Genomic DNA, 18,038 nt, shown 5'->3' with positions numbered 1-18,038 from the left:
CTCGGCCTCCCAAAGTGCTGGGATTACAAGCGTGAGCCACCGCGCCCGGCCTTGTTTTTGTTTTTGTTTTTTGTTTTTTTTGAGAAGGAGTCTCGCTCTTTCAGCCAGGCCGGAGTGCAGTGGCGCGATCTCGGCTCACTGCAGGCTCCATCCCCCGGGGTTCACGCCATTCTCCTGCCTCGGCCTCCCATGTAGCTGGGACTACAGGCACCCGCCACCTCGCCCGGCTAATTTTTTTGTATTTTTTAGTAGAGACGGGGTTTCACCGTGTTAGCCAGGATGGTCTCGATCTCCTGACCTTGTGATCCGCCTGCCTCGGCCTCCCAAAGTGCTGGGATTACAGGCGTGAGCCACCGCGCCCGGCCGATCTGATGGTTTTATAAAGGGCTTTCACCTGCTCTGCCCGTTCGCTCTGCACTTCTCCTGGCTGCCACTACGTGAAGAAGGACGTGTTTGCTTCCCCTTCTGCCATGTTTGTAAGTTTCCCAAGGCCTCCCCAGCCTTGCAGAACTGTGAGTCCATTAAACCTCTTTCCTTTATAAATTACCCAGTCTTGGGTATGTCCCCCAATTATCTCTTGTAGCCTAACAAGCTACCCCCCAATTTAATGGCATAAAATGATGCTATGTTTATTATGCCCCTGATTTAGTGGGTCAGGGTTTGGGGCAGGACATGGCAAGGAGGCCTCGACTCTGCTCTATACTGACTTGGGCTTAGGTGGGATGCCTTGAACTGCCTAAGAGAGCTGGGCTGGCTCACCCTGGTATTTACATCTGGATTTCAGTTCTGGCATCAGCTTGGTTCCTTGGTTTTTCTCCACGTTGCATCTGCAGGGATAGTGTGTCCAAGACGGATTCCTCATCGCCATGCCTGGTGCCTGGGAGGGCACGCTTGGAATGGCTGGGGCTGGCCAGGCATCTTCCCTCCTCACAGCCTCTCCGTGGGGCTGGCTTCACCTGCCTTCTTACGTGGTGACTGGCTGCTCCTGGCACAAGCACTCCAGGGAGTTCAAGGGCGGCAGTGGTTGGGGTGGAAGGTGGGGCCAGCGGCCAGGCATCCCATGACCTCACCACAGACACCCCAGCATACACTTCTGTCTGATTCTATTCACAAAGCTTGTCACTGGGGCCAGCCCAGGTTCCAGGGAGGGGATTGAGACACCGCCCCCCTCCCGCCCCCTGCCCTGGGAAGAGTAGCAAAGAAGGCATGGCCATCTTTAATCTCCCACACCGGGGAAGGCTTGATGTGATCATTTCAGTTTTGTTCAGGATGGGCTGCACCACGTATCTGGGAGGCAGCCACAGCCTAAGCAGCCCTCAGGAGCTGGATCCCCAGGCGAAATCGGGCGCCACACAGGGGCCTACCAATACCTCCGTGGCTTTGGAGTCCAATGCTGTCCTCATGAAGAGGAGGAAGCCTTGGCTAGGATGTAAAATGAGTCGCTCAAAGGCAGGCTGCAAGTGGAATGCAGAGCGCAGGGCAGAGTTTGGGCCTCTAGTCCTCATCATCACAGTGCTCCTCCTCCTGAAAGTCAGGTGGCAGCAAGCAGCCCCAGAGCTGGATTGGCTGGATGCAAATCCAAGCTCCACTACCTGTGAGCTGTATGGTCGTGGGCAAGTCACTTCCTCTTCCTGTGCCTTAGTTTTCTAATCTGTAAAATGGGATACTGTGACTACTTCTTTCATAGGGAGAAAACTACATGAATTAATATTTGTATTAGAACATGCTTAGAACAGGGCCAGGCTCATCATATGCACTGTAGCATACATGCTTGGTGAGTCAATATACTATCATATGTTTTCCCTCCCAGAAAACTGGGCTCATGGTTCTGTTTGCTGCTGACTTTCTTCTCACAGATTGCGTGGGCTATGGCATCCTTGCTGCCCTTGAGATGTGGGAGAAAAAACTGGTTCTAAGCCCTGAATTCATTAAAAGGGAAGGAAAATCATGTTCCTTAAACGCTTTGATCTGCAGTGTACACTTAGTGAATACATCACTCTTTAAAACAATCCAGTTCACATGCAGACTGGCTGACCTCTGCTCATTTTCCCAGATACTTTCATTTTCCATTGAAAGGTGTAAAAATGTACTTTAAAATAAGAATTGTCAAATCATTCTGCACAGTGTGGCTAGCTGAGCATTTCCAATAAAGAAGTTTTACTAATTTGCTAAGTGATGTACCAGTTGTTTATAGAAGAATGTCTATTTTTGAATGGTCTCTTTTGTCACCTAAAACTTCACTTGAAAGGGACAAACTGGCCAGGTGTGGTGGCTCACGCCTATAATCCCAGTACTTTGGGAAGCCAAGGCAGACAGATCACCTGAAGTCAGGAACTCAAGACCAGCCTGGCCAACGTGGTGAAACCCCATTTCTACTAAAAATATTTTAAAAATTAGCCGGGCCTGGTGGCACACTTCTGTAATCCCAGTCACTCATGAGGCTGAGGCAGGAGAATCTCTTGAACCCAGGAGGTAGAGGTTGTATTGATCCGAAATTGCGCCACTGCACTCCAGCCTGGGCGACAGAGCGAGACTACTCCATCTCAAAAAAAAAAAAGGGACAAACTGAAATGTTCACTGTTGGGCATCTCTGCCCCTCAGGTAGATGTGTCAGTGCCGTGTGGGCACCTCAGTCTTGTCTTTGCCTTTTGCCAGAGTAGACATGGTAAAGAAGGGAGTGACAGAAAGTGGGTGGCCCTCTCCGAGGGAGGAGGGGCACAACATGGCCTCCTAGTCTGCAGGGCACCCAGGGCTGATGTACTTACTTCTCTGGACTTGAAAGAAAATCCAATATTAAAACATTGTTATTTCCTGGCGCCATTGTCTGCCAGGCAATTTTAAATGTTTTTAAGCAGTAGAGATATTAGAGTAGAAACGCTGGCGTCTAAGGAAACCATGGAAGGCATCTGTTTCATCTCCTACTTGGGGAACCAAGGCCTGGCCAGATGGGGGTTTGTCTGGGGCAGTTGACTTGAGTTTACCAAAGAGCAAGCTAGATCCAGTGGCCTTACCCTCCGTTAGGAATTGCAGGGTGCGGCCAATGGAACAATCCCGGTTTCTCCTCTTCTCCAGGGTTTGGAAATGTTCTGTGCGTTGCTGGCAGCGTTCACTTAGTGGGGGTGGGTGCAGAACCCATGTTTCACCAGCAGGTGGTAGTAAATAACAAACAAACGGCATCACCAACGGAAACACCTGGCACCGGAGGTCCTGGCACTGGGGTGCTGCGGGGCCTTCAGGGCACGCAGGATTTCTGGTGACAGCAGCAAGATGGGCTTGCAGGCCCAGCTGCCAGGAATCAGTGCCATCCCGAGAGTGATGGCCTCCAGAGATGGGAGGCGTTCGGCTTTCCTTGAATTAAGTCAGGGCCTGGGCAAACCTCCCAGCAGCCTAGAGTAGAGCCCCTGGTGGGATGCGAGCCCCGCTTCTTTCAGGCACCAGGTTGTGTGAAATGGAAATTAAAAAACAAAACCAAAAGCAACCCCTTTTCCTCCTCCACAGTCCTGTTCCTTTTGTAAGATTCCCTGGACCTCCTGGATCCTATTGGGATCCTTCAGGAGGGGTGGGACCGAGGGACCCAGGGACCATAGGAGAAAGAGCAGATGCCGGGCTCCCCCATGAACACTGATGCTTATCTTGACGTCAATTTCAAGGAGGGCTTGAAGAAGGAAAGAAGTTACACAGGGCAGTTTGAAGCGAATGTGAGGGATGAGGAGAGGGAGTGTGGGTGCGGTGTAGGTATGTAGGTGTGTTTGCTAGATGTGTTTGTGTAATGAGGGTGTGTGCTTCGTGTACTGTGTGTGGGTAGGTGGGTATACAGTATGTGTTGTGCATGTGGGGGGGTGTAGGGGTGTGGGGGTGTGTAATGTGTGTGTGTGTTTGTAGCTGAGTGCATGAGCACATGTGTGTGTGTGCGTGCCTGTGTGTGTTGTAGTGTGTCAGGTGTCGTGTGTGTAGACATGTATGTAGTGTGTGGGGGAGTTTATGAGTGTGCATGGAGGGGTGATGTGTGCGGGGCATGTGCAAGGGTGTGTGGGGAGGTACTCAGCTCTTTCCTATTTGCCCTAGGGTGCCAAGGAGGGTCACACGGCTTATTGTGGGTCTAGCCATCAACCTTGGCATGTTTTTTACCTTTAAGCCACTGGCTGAAGGAGTTATTTCCTTCTCTCCACTTTTTGTCCTATCTTTATATGCCACCCCCAGCAACCTTAGTGTCCCTCATATCTTCTCCCTAAACAATAACTGATGGGCAGAAAGCCAAGGTCCCTGCAGGGCTGGCTCTGCGGTGCGGACAGCAGGCGGCGGCGTGGCGCAGCAGGAGGGGCCTCCGGTGCCTGCTGGAAAACTGCAAGCTGGCCTGGGTGCTCTCTCCAAGCCCTTTCCTACTCACACCCATCAGCTCTGGAGCTGGATGTGACCGAGGGTGACCGAAGCCAGACCTGCAGCCCGGGAGGAGTCAGTGCCGCCCAGTTCCATCTCATGGGTGTTGGGACTCCTGTCCGGAGCCATGGAACTGCTGTGCAGGAGGGAGCCTGATGGGATCCTGGGTCTTTAGACAAGACTCCTTCCTCTTCGAGACAGGAGGGTGGGACACGGGCCCGCGGTGGCGGGTGGAGGCCTGGGAGCATCCCACTTGCCACCATGGATCCCCATCTACCCCCATGCCAAGCGCCAAGCACACCCAGCCCCGCGGGGAATAAATGGATTGAGATTTTAATAACCTGGAGGTCAACTCGAGGACTGCCATCTTTTAGGGAAGATCTTGAGGAAAAAAAAAAAAAAAACACGAAACCATGTGGTGTGGCCTTGTGAAATAATGGGATACTCGTATCTTACACTTGGCTAAATTTAGGGCTGACAGAACACTCCAGAGAGGTAACCCTTGGCGGTAGCTTTGTATGAAGGGTGAGATGTTAACTGTCAAGCCCAGAAATCAAGCCTGAGGCATCTGGCTTAATGGTGAAAGACTTTAGACCGCACTGAAAAATCTCTGTCTGAGAGGAGGAGAAAGGGTAAATGGACAGCATTATCAAGGGGACTCGAAACTTCTGGCAGAGCACAGTGAACCAAGGAGCAGCCTGTTCTCAGCTTTGTGCTGAGCTGGCCGGTCAGACCATGTGGGGCTGGAAACGTGAGTCCGTAGCTGGCAGGAAAAACCAAACAAGCCGCAGCGAAACAGACACCGAGCCTCAGAGAGGCTGGGACAGGAGACATGGGTGGGTTTGGGGAAATTACACTAAAGGCGGGGTCTTCAGGGTTCGCCCCTCACCCCTCAACCCTGCGTGCTGCCGCTGAGGAGAGATGCTGACTGGGAAAGGTCGGTAGCCTCAGAGCAGCACCCAGTGGGGTCTGTTGCTTGTCTTGACCCAGATGGGAGAGCCCTACCAGGATCCAGGATCCCTGTGCGCTGGGAGAGGACCAGTGCAGCTGCTTAGCCACGCAGCCCCATTGAGGAACTGTGAGCCAAAATGTGTTGCTGTTCCATATAAGAGGTTAAAGGACTCGAACGAGCAGCTTTCGCAGGACTACTAATACAGGCAGATGTGGGCAAGTGCCCGTGATGCCAGGCTTCTGGGCAGAGTTTCCGGAACTGGTGGAGTTCCGGGACGGCCGGAGGCCACCCACACTGCAGGTCCTCCAAAAGGGAGAGCTGCCCATGGCCTTCGGGGGAGATGGTGTCCTTTGTCACTTTAGGAACGGTCTCTCACAGGGGCCATTGCAATCTGTTGTAAGCATTAAATGGTTTCCTCTAAAAAAACACATCACATTTTTAGTGGAAAACTTTAAACACATCTAAAAAGCAGAGAGAATGGAATAATGAACCTCTGGGACCCATCGCTAGTATAAGGAACCTCACATGCTTGTGGCCACCCTTGCTGCATCTAGAACCACCCTCTCCTACCCCAGAGACCCCTCTCAACAAACCCCAGGTGCTAGTGCTCCTTCTTTTGGCTGCATATTTAATTCATGAGTGGGTGATCACAGAGAGATGAATGGAAATACTGAGAGGAAGGGTCTCCCTTGGTTATTTTCTGTTGCCGCAGGACCTGATTCAGTGCTTGGTGAGAAAAGTCCTTAAGTTCTCTGGCCCATGAACACTTGAGGAACTAAAGAACTTCCTGGTTTTTGGAAATGGTTCCCTTTTTTCCCTCCCTCCCTCCCTCCCTCCCTCCCTCCCTCCCCCCCCCCCCTCCCTCCTTCCTTCCTTCCTCCCTCCCTTCCTTCCTTCCTTCGTGTTTATTAGGTGCTTTCCATGGGCCCAGTACTGTGCCAGGTGCTGGGGTATAACAATGAGCCTGGCCCTACTGGGGGGATCCCTGCTTTCATGGGGTGGGGGTTGGGGTGGGAATGCAGATATTAAGTGGATACTACATCAGTTGTTACTGATGTGCGCTTGTGATGAGGCCTTCCAGGAAGTGCTGACTGCAGAGCCTGTGTTTCCTGATTCCTGCAGAGAGGGGTTTGTTTGGGTTTTGGCTCAAAGCGGGAACCAGCGTGAGCATTCCCTTTCTTCCTCAATCTTTTGGAAATTTGGCCCTCCCTGCCTATGACGTCCCCAGCACTTCCTACTTCTGTGACCTCTGCTTTCCTGCCAGGTTTGTGTTGCATTACATCCGGGTCCCCTCTCACCTCCACCACCCTGGGCTCCGTGAGTGAGGGATTGGGTCCGATTCATGGAGCATGAAGTGGCAGCCACCCTTCTCCCTCTCTCTCTCTCTCTCTCTCTCTCTGTGTGTGTGTGTGTGTATGTAGCATGTATGTATGTATATATATATTAATATAGTCACATATGAATATATGTTTAAGTTAGACCATGTATACAAGCCGTTTATTTACCTGCTTTTTTCTTATTCTGTCATAGACTTCTGCCTCAACCTGTCATAGATCTCTTTGCAAGTTAATATAGAGATTGTTTTTAAAAGGTTGTCTAATATTCTATTGCAGAGATGTACCTTCTTTGATTTAATCTGTCCTCTATTGATGGACATTCTAGATCATTTCCAATTGTCACTATTGTAAACAACACTGAAATGGACATCTTTGTATACACATCTTTTTCCCCTCTGTGCTATTATCTCTTAGGTTCAAGTTCTTAGAAATAGGATTGCTGGGTCAAAAGACATGTACATTTTGAATTTTGATGCAAGTTGGGAAATTCTCTCTAGAAATCTTTGTCAACTAACAGAAAAAGCAAAAACAAAAACAAAAACCTCATTGTATTTCTATCTGGCCTTCCATTTTTCCCTCGAGTCAGACTTCTCTTCAGTTGAGAAACTTTGCCCATATTGGTCTGTAAGTGGCCAATGTGAGGGACTCAGGGGCTCCAGGCCACTGGGTAATGAGGCAGCAGGACAGTTGGGGGTGTTATGGGCCGGGGATCAGGATCCTATCCCAGCCTGATCACCAGCTGGCTAGATGACTTTGGGCGTGTCACATAAACCACAGCCTCTTTGGGCCTCAGTTTCCTAACTTTCAAACAAGAGGTCAATGGGATGACCTTCCAGGCCGTCAGAAAGCTGTGGCTCCAAAGGGCAGACCACCTGCAGTGCAGCTGGGTTTCCAAGCCATACCTGATTATTGGAGATGACACTCTGAAAATATTTGGTCCAAATAATTCTCACCCCTAAACAACGGAGGCCTTAGTGGGCTTGGATTATTAGCGGGATCCACCATTCTGATCTCAGCCAAATGCGGCCTCCTTAGAAGCCGTCCTAGGCCCAAGCAAACCACCAGCCTCCCACCATTTGGTTGATTTTCTTCACAGTACCCATGACTCTCAGAAATGGTTATTTGTTACCTGGGTAATGTTTGTCTCCCTGAGACAGCGTGAACTTCAGGAGCCCGGGGGCCTTGGCAGTCAGGGTTGCTGTGTCGCCCATATCCCATGTCCAGCACAGTGCCTGGCACAGCCCAGATGGTCAGCGACTACCCACTGGGTGAATCGTGGGGAGAGGATTATTTTTGTATTGGCTTCTTCTTTCCGTGAAAATATCTGTAAATATTTAGGGTAGACCTGGACTGGAAGGCTCTATGGCAGATTCTTACCCCACATCATTTTACATCAGTATTTATTCATCCTGGCAAGAAAACACAAGGTCTCTGGATCAGAGGACAGACCAGATTCATTCACACAGTAATCTCAGAGCTGGCTCCCCATGCCCCAGTTCCTCACAGGCAGTGTGGAAAGAGCCAAGCGCACCCCGAGTGTGCAGGGGGTCTATAGCAGGAGGGGAGTCCCAACATTGTGACTCTCGGAGCTTATGCAGGACAATATGCCAGCTCCCTCCCGAGCTTTACTCTGGAAGGAACCGACCCTGACTCCTTCTGGGGAGAGGAGAAGGAGGTCACTAGGTTTACAGCCCTTTGAATGTAAACAAATGTCTGGAGGCAGAGGTCCCTAAGTCTCTCTGGAGGTCTCTGTCTTTAACTTCCAAGGCTGTTCTTAATCTGTCATCCTTTATCCCAGGTGCCAACAGTCTTTGCTGACACGCCCTGACCACAGGCCACCATGAAAATATTCATGAAGCATCACTTCCCCACACACATCTCCTGAATTGAAAAGTAATAGTACCACCTTTGAGTGTGGGCTGTGTGCCAGAATTGTAAATGCGGTGTGAGCCGGTCACCACGGGTCCTGTTATCCTGTCAGCAGATTGGAAGCTGATGCTCAGAAAGTGAGAGACTGCCTGGAAATGAGGCAGCAAGGAAGGGAAGAGCTGAGATGAGACCTGGATTTGTGAATGCCCCAAGCCCCTGTTCTCTCTACAACCTGGCTTCCCCAAAGTCTGGTCAAGTTGGGTTTAACAGAGTTGATTACTTCTGAAGCATTTGAAAAAGAGAAGCCTTCTATTTATTCAACACCTACTATGTGCCAGACATCGTTCTAGGCAGGGAAAAATGGGAGAGACATGGTCCTTTGTTCTTATGGGACCCACCCATGAGAGAGACACAGACATTAAAGAAAGAATCCCCCAGAGAGAAGTATCCTTGTGACAACAAGGGTGGCAAGTGAGGGAGGATGAGAAGTGCAGGCTGGGGGCTGTCCTCAGAGACTTCCCTGGGGAGGGAACATCCCACCGTGGCCCTGAGGCTGAGTTTGAAGGCTGGCCCAGGCAAGATGTGGGAGAAGGGTGTTCTGGATGGAGGAGGTGGCATATGTGAAGGGAAGTGCAAGCTGGGAAGATTCACCTGGGAGGAAGGCAGGGCACAGACCTTGTCCTGGAAAGGAGACCGCTCTTTATCCTCGGAGCACTGGGGAGCCACTGCAGGTTTGAAGCAGGGGAAGGGATGGGATTCGCTGAAGTGACTTCTCATTCATGCTAGATAGCCAGATGTTCTCGTTAAAGCAAAAACCCTTTTCTGCTCTTTCCAAGGGACTGGGGAAGAAAGGTTGAAGGACGTGAGAGAGAACACATTCAGGGAAATGCAGATTGCTTAGAATTAGGTTCATGGTTTTTTGGTGACAAGGGCAGTAACCCAGCAAGTCACGGCCACAGGGGAAAACGGCTGGCAGTGATATTTCTGCATCTCTTGCTTCCACATTCGCCTGGCTGTCAGCCTGGGGGGCCCCGTGGAAGGTTTCAAATGTGTGCTTCAGGCCCGCTTGCCAGACCCCTGGGCAGTCAGTAGGAGGGTAACCAGGCAGCTTCCAGAGAAACTGCCAAACTCACTGCCACCACACCCCTAGGAACCAGTTCCAACCGGGGCCACAGTCATAGCAAACAATGGTAATATTTACCAAGTATTTCTGGAAAAATGAGTGCAAAGTGCAGGAAACGCAGTGCAAATTGCTAGAACGCAGTACATTAGCAACATAGGACATTTAATGAGTCTGGGAAGAGACGTATGAATTTCAGGAAAATGTCAATTGCCGCAATGTAAACAAGAGGCTTCTCAATATCTCATTCTCCTTAGGACTTTATTTCAGTCTTTGGTTATAACTAGTTCTGTGATTCTTGGGAGAGACTTTGTTCTAAGCATCAAGGAGGGGAGAATTGGAGAATTTTGGGAAAGAGGGGAGTGGGGGTTGCTAGCAAATCACAGACTGGCAGAGAGCTTTGGGGGCACTGGCACAGTCCCACTTGAGGAAAACTGAAACTACAGCTGGGGCTGGTGCACGTCCAGGAAAAGCGTTTGCTGCAAAAACTGGGCCCATCGTGGGTGCTATGGTCTGAATGTGTCCTTCCAAAATTCGTATGTTAAAATCTAATCCCCAAGACAATGGTATTAGGTGGGACCTTTGGGAGGTGATGAGGTCACAAGGTGGGGGCCCTTGTGGATGGGATTAGTGTCCGTATAAGGGAGACCCCAGAGAGACTCTTCACCCCTTCCACCAGGTGAGGATGAAGCAAGAAGGCACCATCTGTGAACCAGAAAATAGGCCCTTCCCAGGCACTGAATCTGACTTGATCTTAGACTCCCCAGGAAGCCAGTTTACGGGATTTTGCTATAGCAGCCCAAACGGACTAAGACGGGGACAACTGCTCACATCTCACTGGGTTGCAGGTGGGGATGGTGTCTTGTCCAGGAAAGGGAAAGACTGAGGTCAAGGTCAGCCAGTGCATTTCCCATCTCACGCAGCCCTGTTGCTGGGACCGAGGAGGGACCTGGGAAATAGGCACTGACAGCCTTGTCCAAGTGGTTCCAAGTGGCTCCACCTAGACCCACTTCTTCAGCAGCTCAATCTATGGTCAAGTAAGGTTAGGAAGCCCAGGACCCATGGGCTACAGGCCAGCAGGGTGCTCACTTGTCCCCCTTGTCTACAGTTCCTGACAGCCTCCTCATGAAGGTGCTGAGCCAGCGCCTGGACCAGCAGGACTGCATCCAGAAAGGCTGGGTGCTGCACGGCGTCCCGCGGGACCTGGACCAGGCACACCTGCTGAACAGCCTGGGCTACAATCCCAACAGGTGAGCTGCCCCAGCCAAGCCCGCAGCCCTGGCCAAGCCCTTGGGCACCCCCTCTCCAGGGCTCAGCTGAAGGGGTCCGGGTTACACAAGCCTTCACGTGTTCCTGGAGTGGAATGTCTCCTGGTCACCCCCATTCCCACCCATCCCATCTGCCCGGTAGACTAGGAGTCAGGCTTGGGTTCAGATGCTGGCTTTCACTCTCCTTGCTGGACCCTCATCTGTAGAACAGTAATAAATACCAGTCTTGCCTTGGGGAATTGTTACACAAATCAACGGATGTTTTCTTCTACTATTTTTACAGTTTCATTTTTATATTTAAATCTTTGATGCAGCCGATATTTATTTTGATGTGAGTAGGCAGTATGAGTCCCCCTTTTATTTTTTCCCCAAATGGTTAACCGTTTGTTTGGAGTGTTGAATATCACTGGATGTTCTGTCTTCCCTCTACTAGTTTGAACTTGAGAGCTCATCACAACTGTATATATTGTGGAGAGCAATGAAGCCCACCCAAGTGAAAGCAAGCAAAGGCTATTTAGTATGACCTTGCAATAGCAAGGGGTCAGCCACCATTGCTTGGTGTTTTGGCAGAGGCTCACAGGCAGGCAGAGGAGGTGACAGCATTCTAGTGGAAGGTGGGAAAGGCTTCGGTTCTACCGTGCCCTAGTTGGAGGCTGTTGGCTTGGGGAAGCTGGGTGGGCTAACTAGAGGCGGGGCCTCCTATGTGACTGGTTAAGGGAACATATTTGGGTTTCTCTGGTTGGTCCTACCTTGCAAATGGTGGCAAAAATGAGGGAAGCTGTCAATTCCTGATCAAGTCCTGGCCCTTTGGGGCTGATTGCTGCAGAGATTGTGGTCTGACTCCGTGGGCAGGTTGCTGCAGGTTGTGGGCTCCAGTTCTGTTTTTATATATGGTCTGACCATCATCACACTGTATGTTTAGTCTCTCAATATACTGGGCCTGTTTCTGAACTTTCTCTTTTCTGAGTGTCTATTTCTGCAGTAGTACCTCTCTGTTTAACTACTTTACTTTTGTCATATCTGTATTTCAATAGTCAATGCAGGACAAGACCCTCTCATTAATCTTCTTTATTGTCTGTTTTATATATTTATTATTCCAAACGAGCACTATAATGATTTTATCACATACAAAAAGAAACTGCCATTGAAATTTTAGCTGGAATTGCCTTAGATTTTCAAATTGATCTGTGATATGGTTTGGCTCTGTGTTCCCACCCAAATCTCATCTTGAACTATAATCCCCACATATTAGGGAGGGACCTGGTGGGAGGTGACTGGATCATGGGGGCGGTTCCCCCATGCTGTTCTCATAATAGTGAATGAGTTCTCACGAGATCTGATGGTTTTAAAGTGTGGCACCTCCCCCTTTGCTCTCTCTCTGTCTCTCTCTTGCTGCCATGTAAGATGTGCCTTGCTTCCCCTTTACCTTTTGCCATGACTTACCTTTTTCCTGAGGCCTCCCCAGCCATGTGGAACTGTGAATCAACGAAACCTCTTTCCTTTATAAATTACCTAGTCTCAAGTAGTTCTTTACAGCAGTGTGAAACGGACTAATACAATCCGTTACAGTTTGACAAGGCTATATTCTGTCTTTGCTTCTAGTGAAAATATCAACACTTCCTTGGGTCTCGCATTTTTTATTTTATTTCTAGGTATATTATCTCTTGTTCTTCTTACTGATATTATAATAAGATATTTTCATTCCGTATTTTCTAAGGGGGTTTTTCAAGAGTATAGAAAAGACATTGATTTTGGCTTACTTATTTTATACTCCAGCCACCTTCTCAAACCCTCTTACTGTTTTGGATAGTTTTTCAGTTGAGTTTCTTGGGTTTTTCAGGTAGATGACTATGTCATCTACAAATACTCATCCTTTTGCCTCTTCCTTTTCAATATTTATACTTTTCATTTTACTCTTGTTGGGCGGTACTTTCAGAACAGGGTGTCATGATCGACACTGTGGTTTTTAGTGACATTAAGGTGCTACTGGCTTTTGGTTTGAAGTGCGTACAATTTGTATGAAGTTAAAGAAGTTGGCCGGGCGTGGTGGCTCATGCCTGTAATCCCAGCACTTTGGGAGGCCGAGGCAGGCGGATCATGAGGTCAGGAGATCGAGACCATCCTGGCTAACACGGTGAAACCCATCTCTACTAAAAAATACAAAAAATTAGCTGGACGTGGTGGCAGCTGCCTGTAGTCCCAGCTACTTGGGAGGCTGAGGCAGGAGAATGGCGTGAACCCGGGAGGCAGAGTTTGCAGTGAGCCGAGATCGTGCCACTGCGCTCCAGCCTGGGCGACAGAGCGAGACTCTGTCACAGAAAAAAAAAAAAAAAAGAAGTATAGCTCCATGATTTAAAATCTCTTGTTAATGTTTATCAGGAGCTTTTCAGCATCCTTTAAAATTGTTTTTTCTCTTTTTGACATATTGATATTATAAATCATGTTAATAATAGTAAGCCAGTCTTTTGTTCCTATAATAACTAGTTTGGTCATGGCATATTGTTCCTTCATGGTATATTATTCTACTGCTTGTGGCAGATAGAATTTTGACCCTTATGACTTTTGCCCCTCTGCTGTCATGCCTCTGAATATTACATTACATGACAAAAGGGACTTTGCAAATATACTTAAGATTACTAACCAGTTCACCTTAAAATAGAAAGGTCATCCTGGACTCTCTGGGTGGGCCCAGAATAATCACACAAACCCTTAAAAGCAGAGTTCCCTCCTGACTGAGGGCAGAAGAAGAAGTCAGAGAGATTTCTAAGCATGACACAGCATTGGTGGCTCAAAGATGGGGGCCATGGAAAATGTGGGAAGAAATGAATTCAACCAATAGTGAGCCCCAGGTGAGAACTACAGCTCTGGCTGATACCTTGACCTAAGCCCAGTTAGACTCATACCAGATTTCTGACCTACAGAAACTATGAGATAATAAATTCGAGTATCTTTTTTTCTTTTCTTTCTTTCTTTTTTTTTTTTTTTTTTGAGATGAGTATCACTCTGTCGCCCAGGCTGGAGTGCAGTGGCATGATCTCTGTTCACTGCAACCTCTGCCTCCCAGGTTCAAGTGATTCTCCTGCCTCCTCCTCCTGAGTAGCTGGGATTACAGGTGCGTGCCACCATGTATGGCTAATTTTTGTATTTTTATTAGAGACAGGTTTCACCATGTTGGCCAGGCTGGTCTTGAACTCCTAACCTCAGGTGATCCACCCTCTTCGGCCTCCCAAAGTGCTGGGATTACAGGTGTGAGCCACTGCACCTAGCCAAATTTGAGTATCTTTTTTATTGAGACAGAGTCTCGCTCTGTCTCCCAGGCTGGAGTGCAGTGGCGTGATCTTGGCTCACTGCAAGCTCCACCTCCCGGGTTCACGCCATTCTCCTGCCTCAGCCTCCCAAGTAGCTGGGACTACAGGTGCCCGCCACCATGCCTGGCTAATTTTTTGTATTTTTAGTAGAGATGGGGTTTCACCGTGTTAGCCAGGATGGTCTTGATCTCCTGACCTTGTGATCCACCCGCCTCGGCCTCCCAAAGTGCTGGGATTACAGGCGTGAGCCACTACACCCAGTCCAAATTTGAGTATCTTTAAGCAGCTAAGTTTGTCATAATATGATAATGGCAGCACAAGGAAATTAACATGCTGTTGGATTGTATTGGCTACATTTTAATTTTTTTGCATTAATATGCATGTATAATATGGATTAGAATTTTTCCACATTCTTGTGCTTTGTTAGGCTTTAGTATCAGTAATGTGAAAATTTCATAGATTTTCTTTCTTTCTCCATATCTGAGAGAGTTTTTAAAACTCCAGCAGTAACTATTTTTTGGATCTGGCACATTGGGGCAGAGGTAGCTTGTTAACAATTTGATTTATTTTGTTCATGGTGTTTGGTCAATTCAAATTTCTCTCTTTTCTTGTGCAATTGGTCTCTTCCTAGAAAATCATCCCTTTCCCTTGTCTTTAAATATATTAACATAATTTGAATATCTTGTGCCATTAATTTTTATTGTGTTTCCTACAGTTTTGGCTTTATGTGTTTTGGTGCTATGTTATTTAGTGCATAAAGGTTTCTGTCAGCTATGTGTTCATTGTGAAATGTATTCTTGATGAAAGTGACCATCAGTGACAGACAGCTAATTATCTACCCCAACATTTATTCTAACTTTCCTCCTCAATAACAAAAGATCAATTTTCAGAGGAGTACATTGGTGTCTGAAAATAAAAGATCCCATTTTCCAGTCTTCTTTACAGCTATATGGAGCCACAACACTAAGTTCTAGCTAATGAGATATAAGCATACAGTTGTGTGGTTTTTCCAGGAAGCCTGCTTTAAGGAATCTAACTCAGCTGGAAGGTGTTAGCTTTTTTAAATTTTGCCTTTCTTTTTGATTTTCCTGAAGTTAATAATCATCTTGCTTTTTCACTTGTCTAGTTTTCTTTGTACCTATTAGTTAATTATTTCCACATCTCATAACAGCCTTTCAGAACAATTTCCCACAAAGTCCATCATGTTGTGTAATCTATCAGTTTCAGGTTGTTGTTTTTTTTTTCTTGGTCACTCCCATTCCTCTCCTGTTTGGACTGTTTTTTTTCTAGGCTTACTGCATAGTTGATCATCAAGGGCTTTTCTTTACTATAATCAGAGGAATTCCCCTTGGCTTTCTTTTGAGTTGGAGTCTCTGCTTCCTGAGTCACACATATTCCTTTTATATACCCCCTTGATTTGACAAAGCATAACCTCTAGTTGCTTCCCAAGTTAAAAAGATGATTTAAAAGCAGTAGGCTGTTACACCGGAAACACATGTGTTCTAAATTGAAGAAGTCACCCTTCATGCCTGTACACAACAATCATTTTGGGATTGCCACTCACTACTACACTGATGATTCTCTTTACCCCTCTCCCATATTAGATATTTTATTTCTATATCACATGGTTTCCTTTTTCTTGGTTTACTACCTTGTTTTGGTTGAACACATCTATCAGTAACTTCCTGAGAAACGGTGTATGGGAGGTAAATTTTGGGGGCTCTACTATTCTATCTGAAAGTGTCTATTCTATCTTCATACTTGTTGGATAGATTGGCTGGGTGAGAAACTATAGGCTGGAAATGATTTTCCTTTAGAATTTTGAATCTCCAGTGTTGCTAAGAAGCCCAATGCCAGTCTGATCCTGATCCTTCATATGTGACTTTTTTCTTTCTGTGGAAGTTTGTAGGCTCTTCCCTTTGTCTCCAGAGTTCTGAAATTTCACAGTGAAATTTCACTGTATCCTTGGTATAGGTCAGATTTACTTCACTGTACCAGAAATTAATCTTGAAACCTGTGTCCTTCAGCCCTGGGACATTTTCTTGAATTATTTTGTTAATGATTTTTTTCCCCTTTTTTCTATTCTCTCTGTAACTCCTGTTATTTGGGTGTTGGATCTTCAGGACTGGGATTCTAAATATTGTAAAAATATCTTTTTTTCCCTTGTATTTTGTGTGTATGTGTGTGTGTGGTCAGTTACTGCTTTTTGTTTTGTTTGGCTCTATTTTCTGGGAGATTTCCTCAATTTTCTCTTCCAACATTTTTATTGAATTCGAATGTCTGCTCTTGGGTTTGTTTATTTCTGTAATATTCAAGAGCTTTTTGTTTTCTGAATATTCCTTTTGTAGTTTCTTGATCTTATTTCATGGATTTTTTTATCTCTTGAAAATGTTAATGACATATTTGATTTTGTTAGGAGGATGGAGAGATAGGCTTTTTTCCTTTTCCTTTCTGCATAACCAGTTTCTATTGAATTTTTATTTGTCTTGGTCTTATTCTTTCTCAGCAGAGTCTTTTTTTACCTTTAGATGTTGAATTACCCTTTGTTGTTTGCTCATGTCTAAGAATGGGAGACTAAAAAGCGATTTGGAAGCTCTGAGTGCATGGAAAGAGCCCACAGGCTTAATCTTCACTGTAGGGTGGTATCATTGGGGTGATAAAATGGGGCCATTTGTGCAGAACCCTCCCACCAAGTGTCAACATCTTTAGATCTTTTCCTCTGGGTTGCTCAGATTCACCAGAGGGGACTCATGCAGTCTCCTGCTGGAGGGTAAAGGCCTTGCTGCCAGGACCCCCTCTCTGGGGGTCCAGGGGAGAAGCAGGACACTGGGAAGGGCAGGGGAGGGGTCTCACATACTGCATGCAGTTTGCATACATTTACCTAATTCCCCTGTGTTTGCCATAGACTCAGGCTCTCAACTGTGCTTGGCATTCTTCAGCCCAAAGAGCCTGTATTTTATCCTCTCTAGAGAATAAATGTTTAATTTCTTCCTGAGTGGAGGAGAGACATTCACTCAGCTGGGTGGAGTGAGGAAGGGATCTAGGACTCACTCTGTTCTCAAATTTCAACCAAGCCCCCTTATTTTAGCCACCAGTTCCCAGGTGGTGCCTGTGCCTGAGCCTTTTGAGGATTTTCTGGGGAAGATGAGGTTGATTCTCAGCTTTCCTACTGCTGATTTAGGATTTGGCTTTCTTTCTTCTTTTTTTTTTTGAGACAGAGTCTCGCTCCGTCACCCAGGCTGGAGTGCAGTGGCGCAATCTTGGCTCACTGCAAACGCCGCCTCCTGGGTTCACGCCATTCTCCTGCCTCAGCCTCTCCGAGTAGCTGGGACTACAGGCGCCCGCCACCACGCCCGGCTAATTTTTTGAATTTTTAGTAGAGACGGGGTTTCACCGTGGTCTCGATCTCCTGAGACCAGGCGTGATCCGCCCGCCTCGGCCTCCCAAAGTGCTGGGATTACAAGCATGAGCCACCGCGCCCGGCTAGGATTTGGCTTTCTGAGGCCGCCTCAGCTCGTTGCCTCTGGTCCAAGTCTACTTTCCAGCATCAAAACCTTTGTCTGATTGCCTTCCTCTTCCCTGTTCTTTCTGTCCTTGTAGGTTAGGTTTTCAAAGTGCCTTTCCTGTCATTTTTCTGTGGGATTTGGGGAAGAAACAAAATCTGGTGCAGGTTTCAAGAAGCCATTTTTATCTGGAATTCAAACTCTGATTTCTTTGTTACATTTGCATGTTCCTAAGTTTTACTTTCAACTATTTTGCTTCTCTTATTTTTTGTTGATGACACAACTAAAAAGCAGTATGGAAGCT

The 18,038-nt window shown here is 47.4% G+C and overlaps 1 protein-coding gene across 5 annotated transcripts in view; it reads left to right on the top strand.

The window, feature by feature from the left end:
• Positions 1-18,038, top strand: part of AK8 (adenylate kinase 8) — a 153,590-nt gene that overhangs the window by 74,674 nt on the left and 60,878 nt on the right. For all 5 annotated transcript variants that reach the window (XR_009215320.1, XM_058445681.1, XM_032165492.2 and 2 more), the window contains one exon: positions 10,764-10,905. Coding sequence is in view for 4 of the 5 variants with exons in the window: in XM_058445681.1 (XP_058301664.1) it covers positions 10,764-10,905 (142 nt within the window). In the remaining variant the exon portion in view is untranslated. The remainder of the gene's footprint in view (positions 1-10,763; positions 10,906-18,038) is intronic.

Source organism: Hylobates moloch, unplaced genomic scaffold (assembly GCF_009828535.3).
Source record: "Hylobates moloch isolate HMO894 unplaced genomic scaffold, HMol_V3 SCAFFOLD_10, whole genome shotgun sequence".
NCBI classification, from domain to species: domain Eukaryota; kingdom Metazoa; phylum Chordata; class Mammalia; order Primates; family Hylobatidae; genus Hylobates; species Hylobates moloch.
The sequence above is the reverse complement of the archived record's forward strand: the minus strand, read 5'-3'. Positions and strand labels throughout refer to the sequence as shown.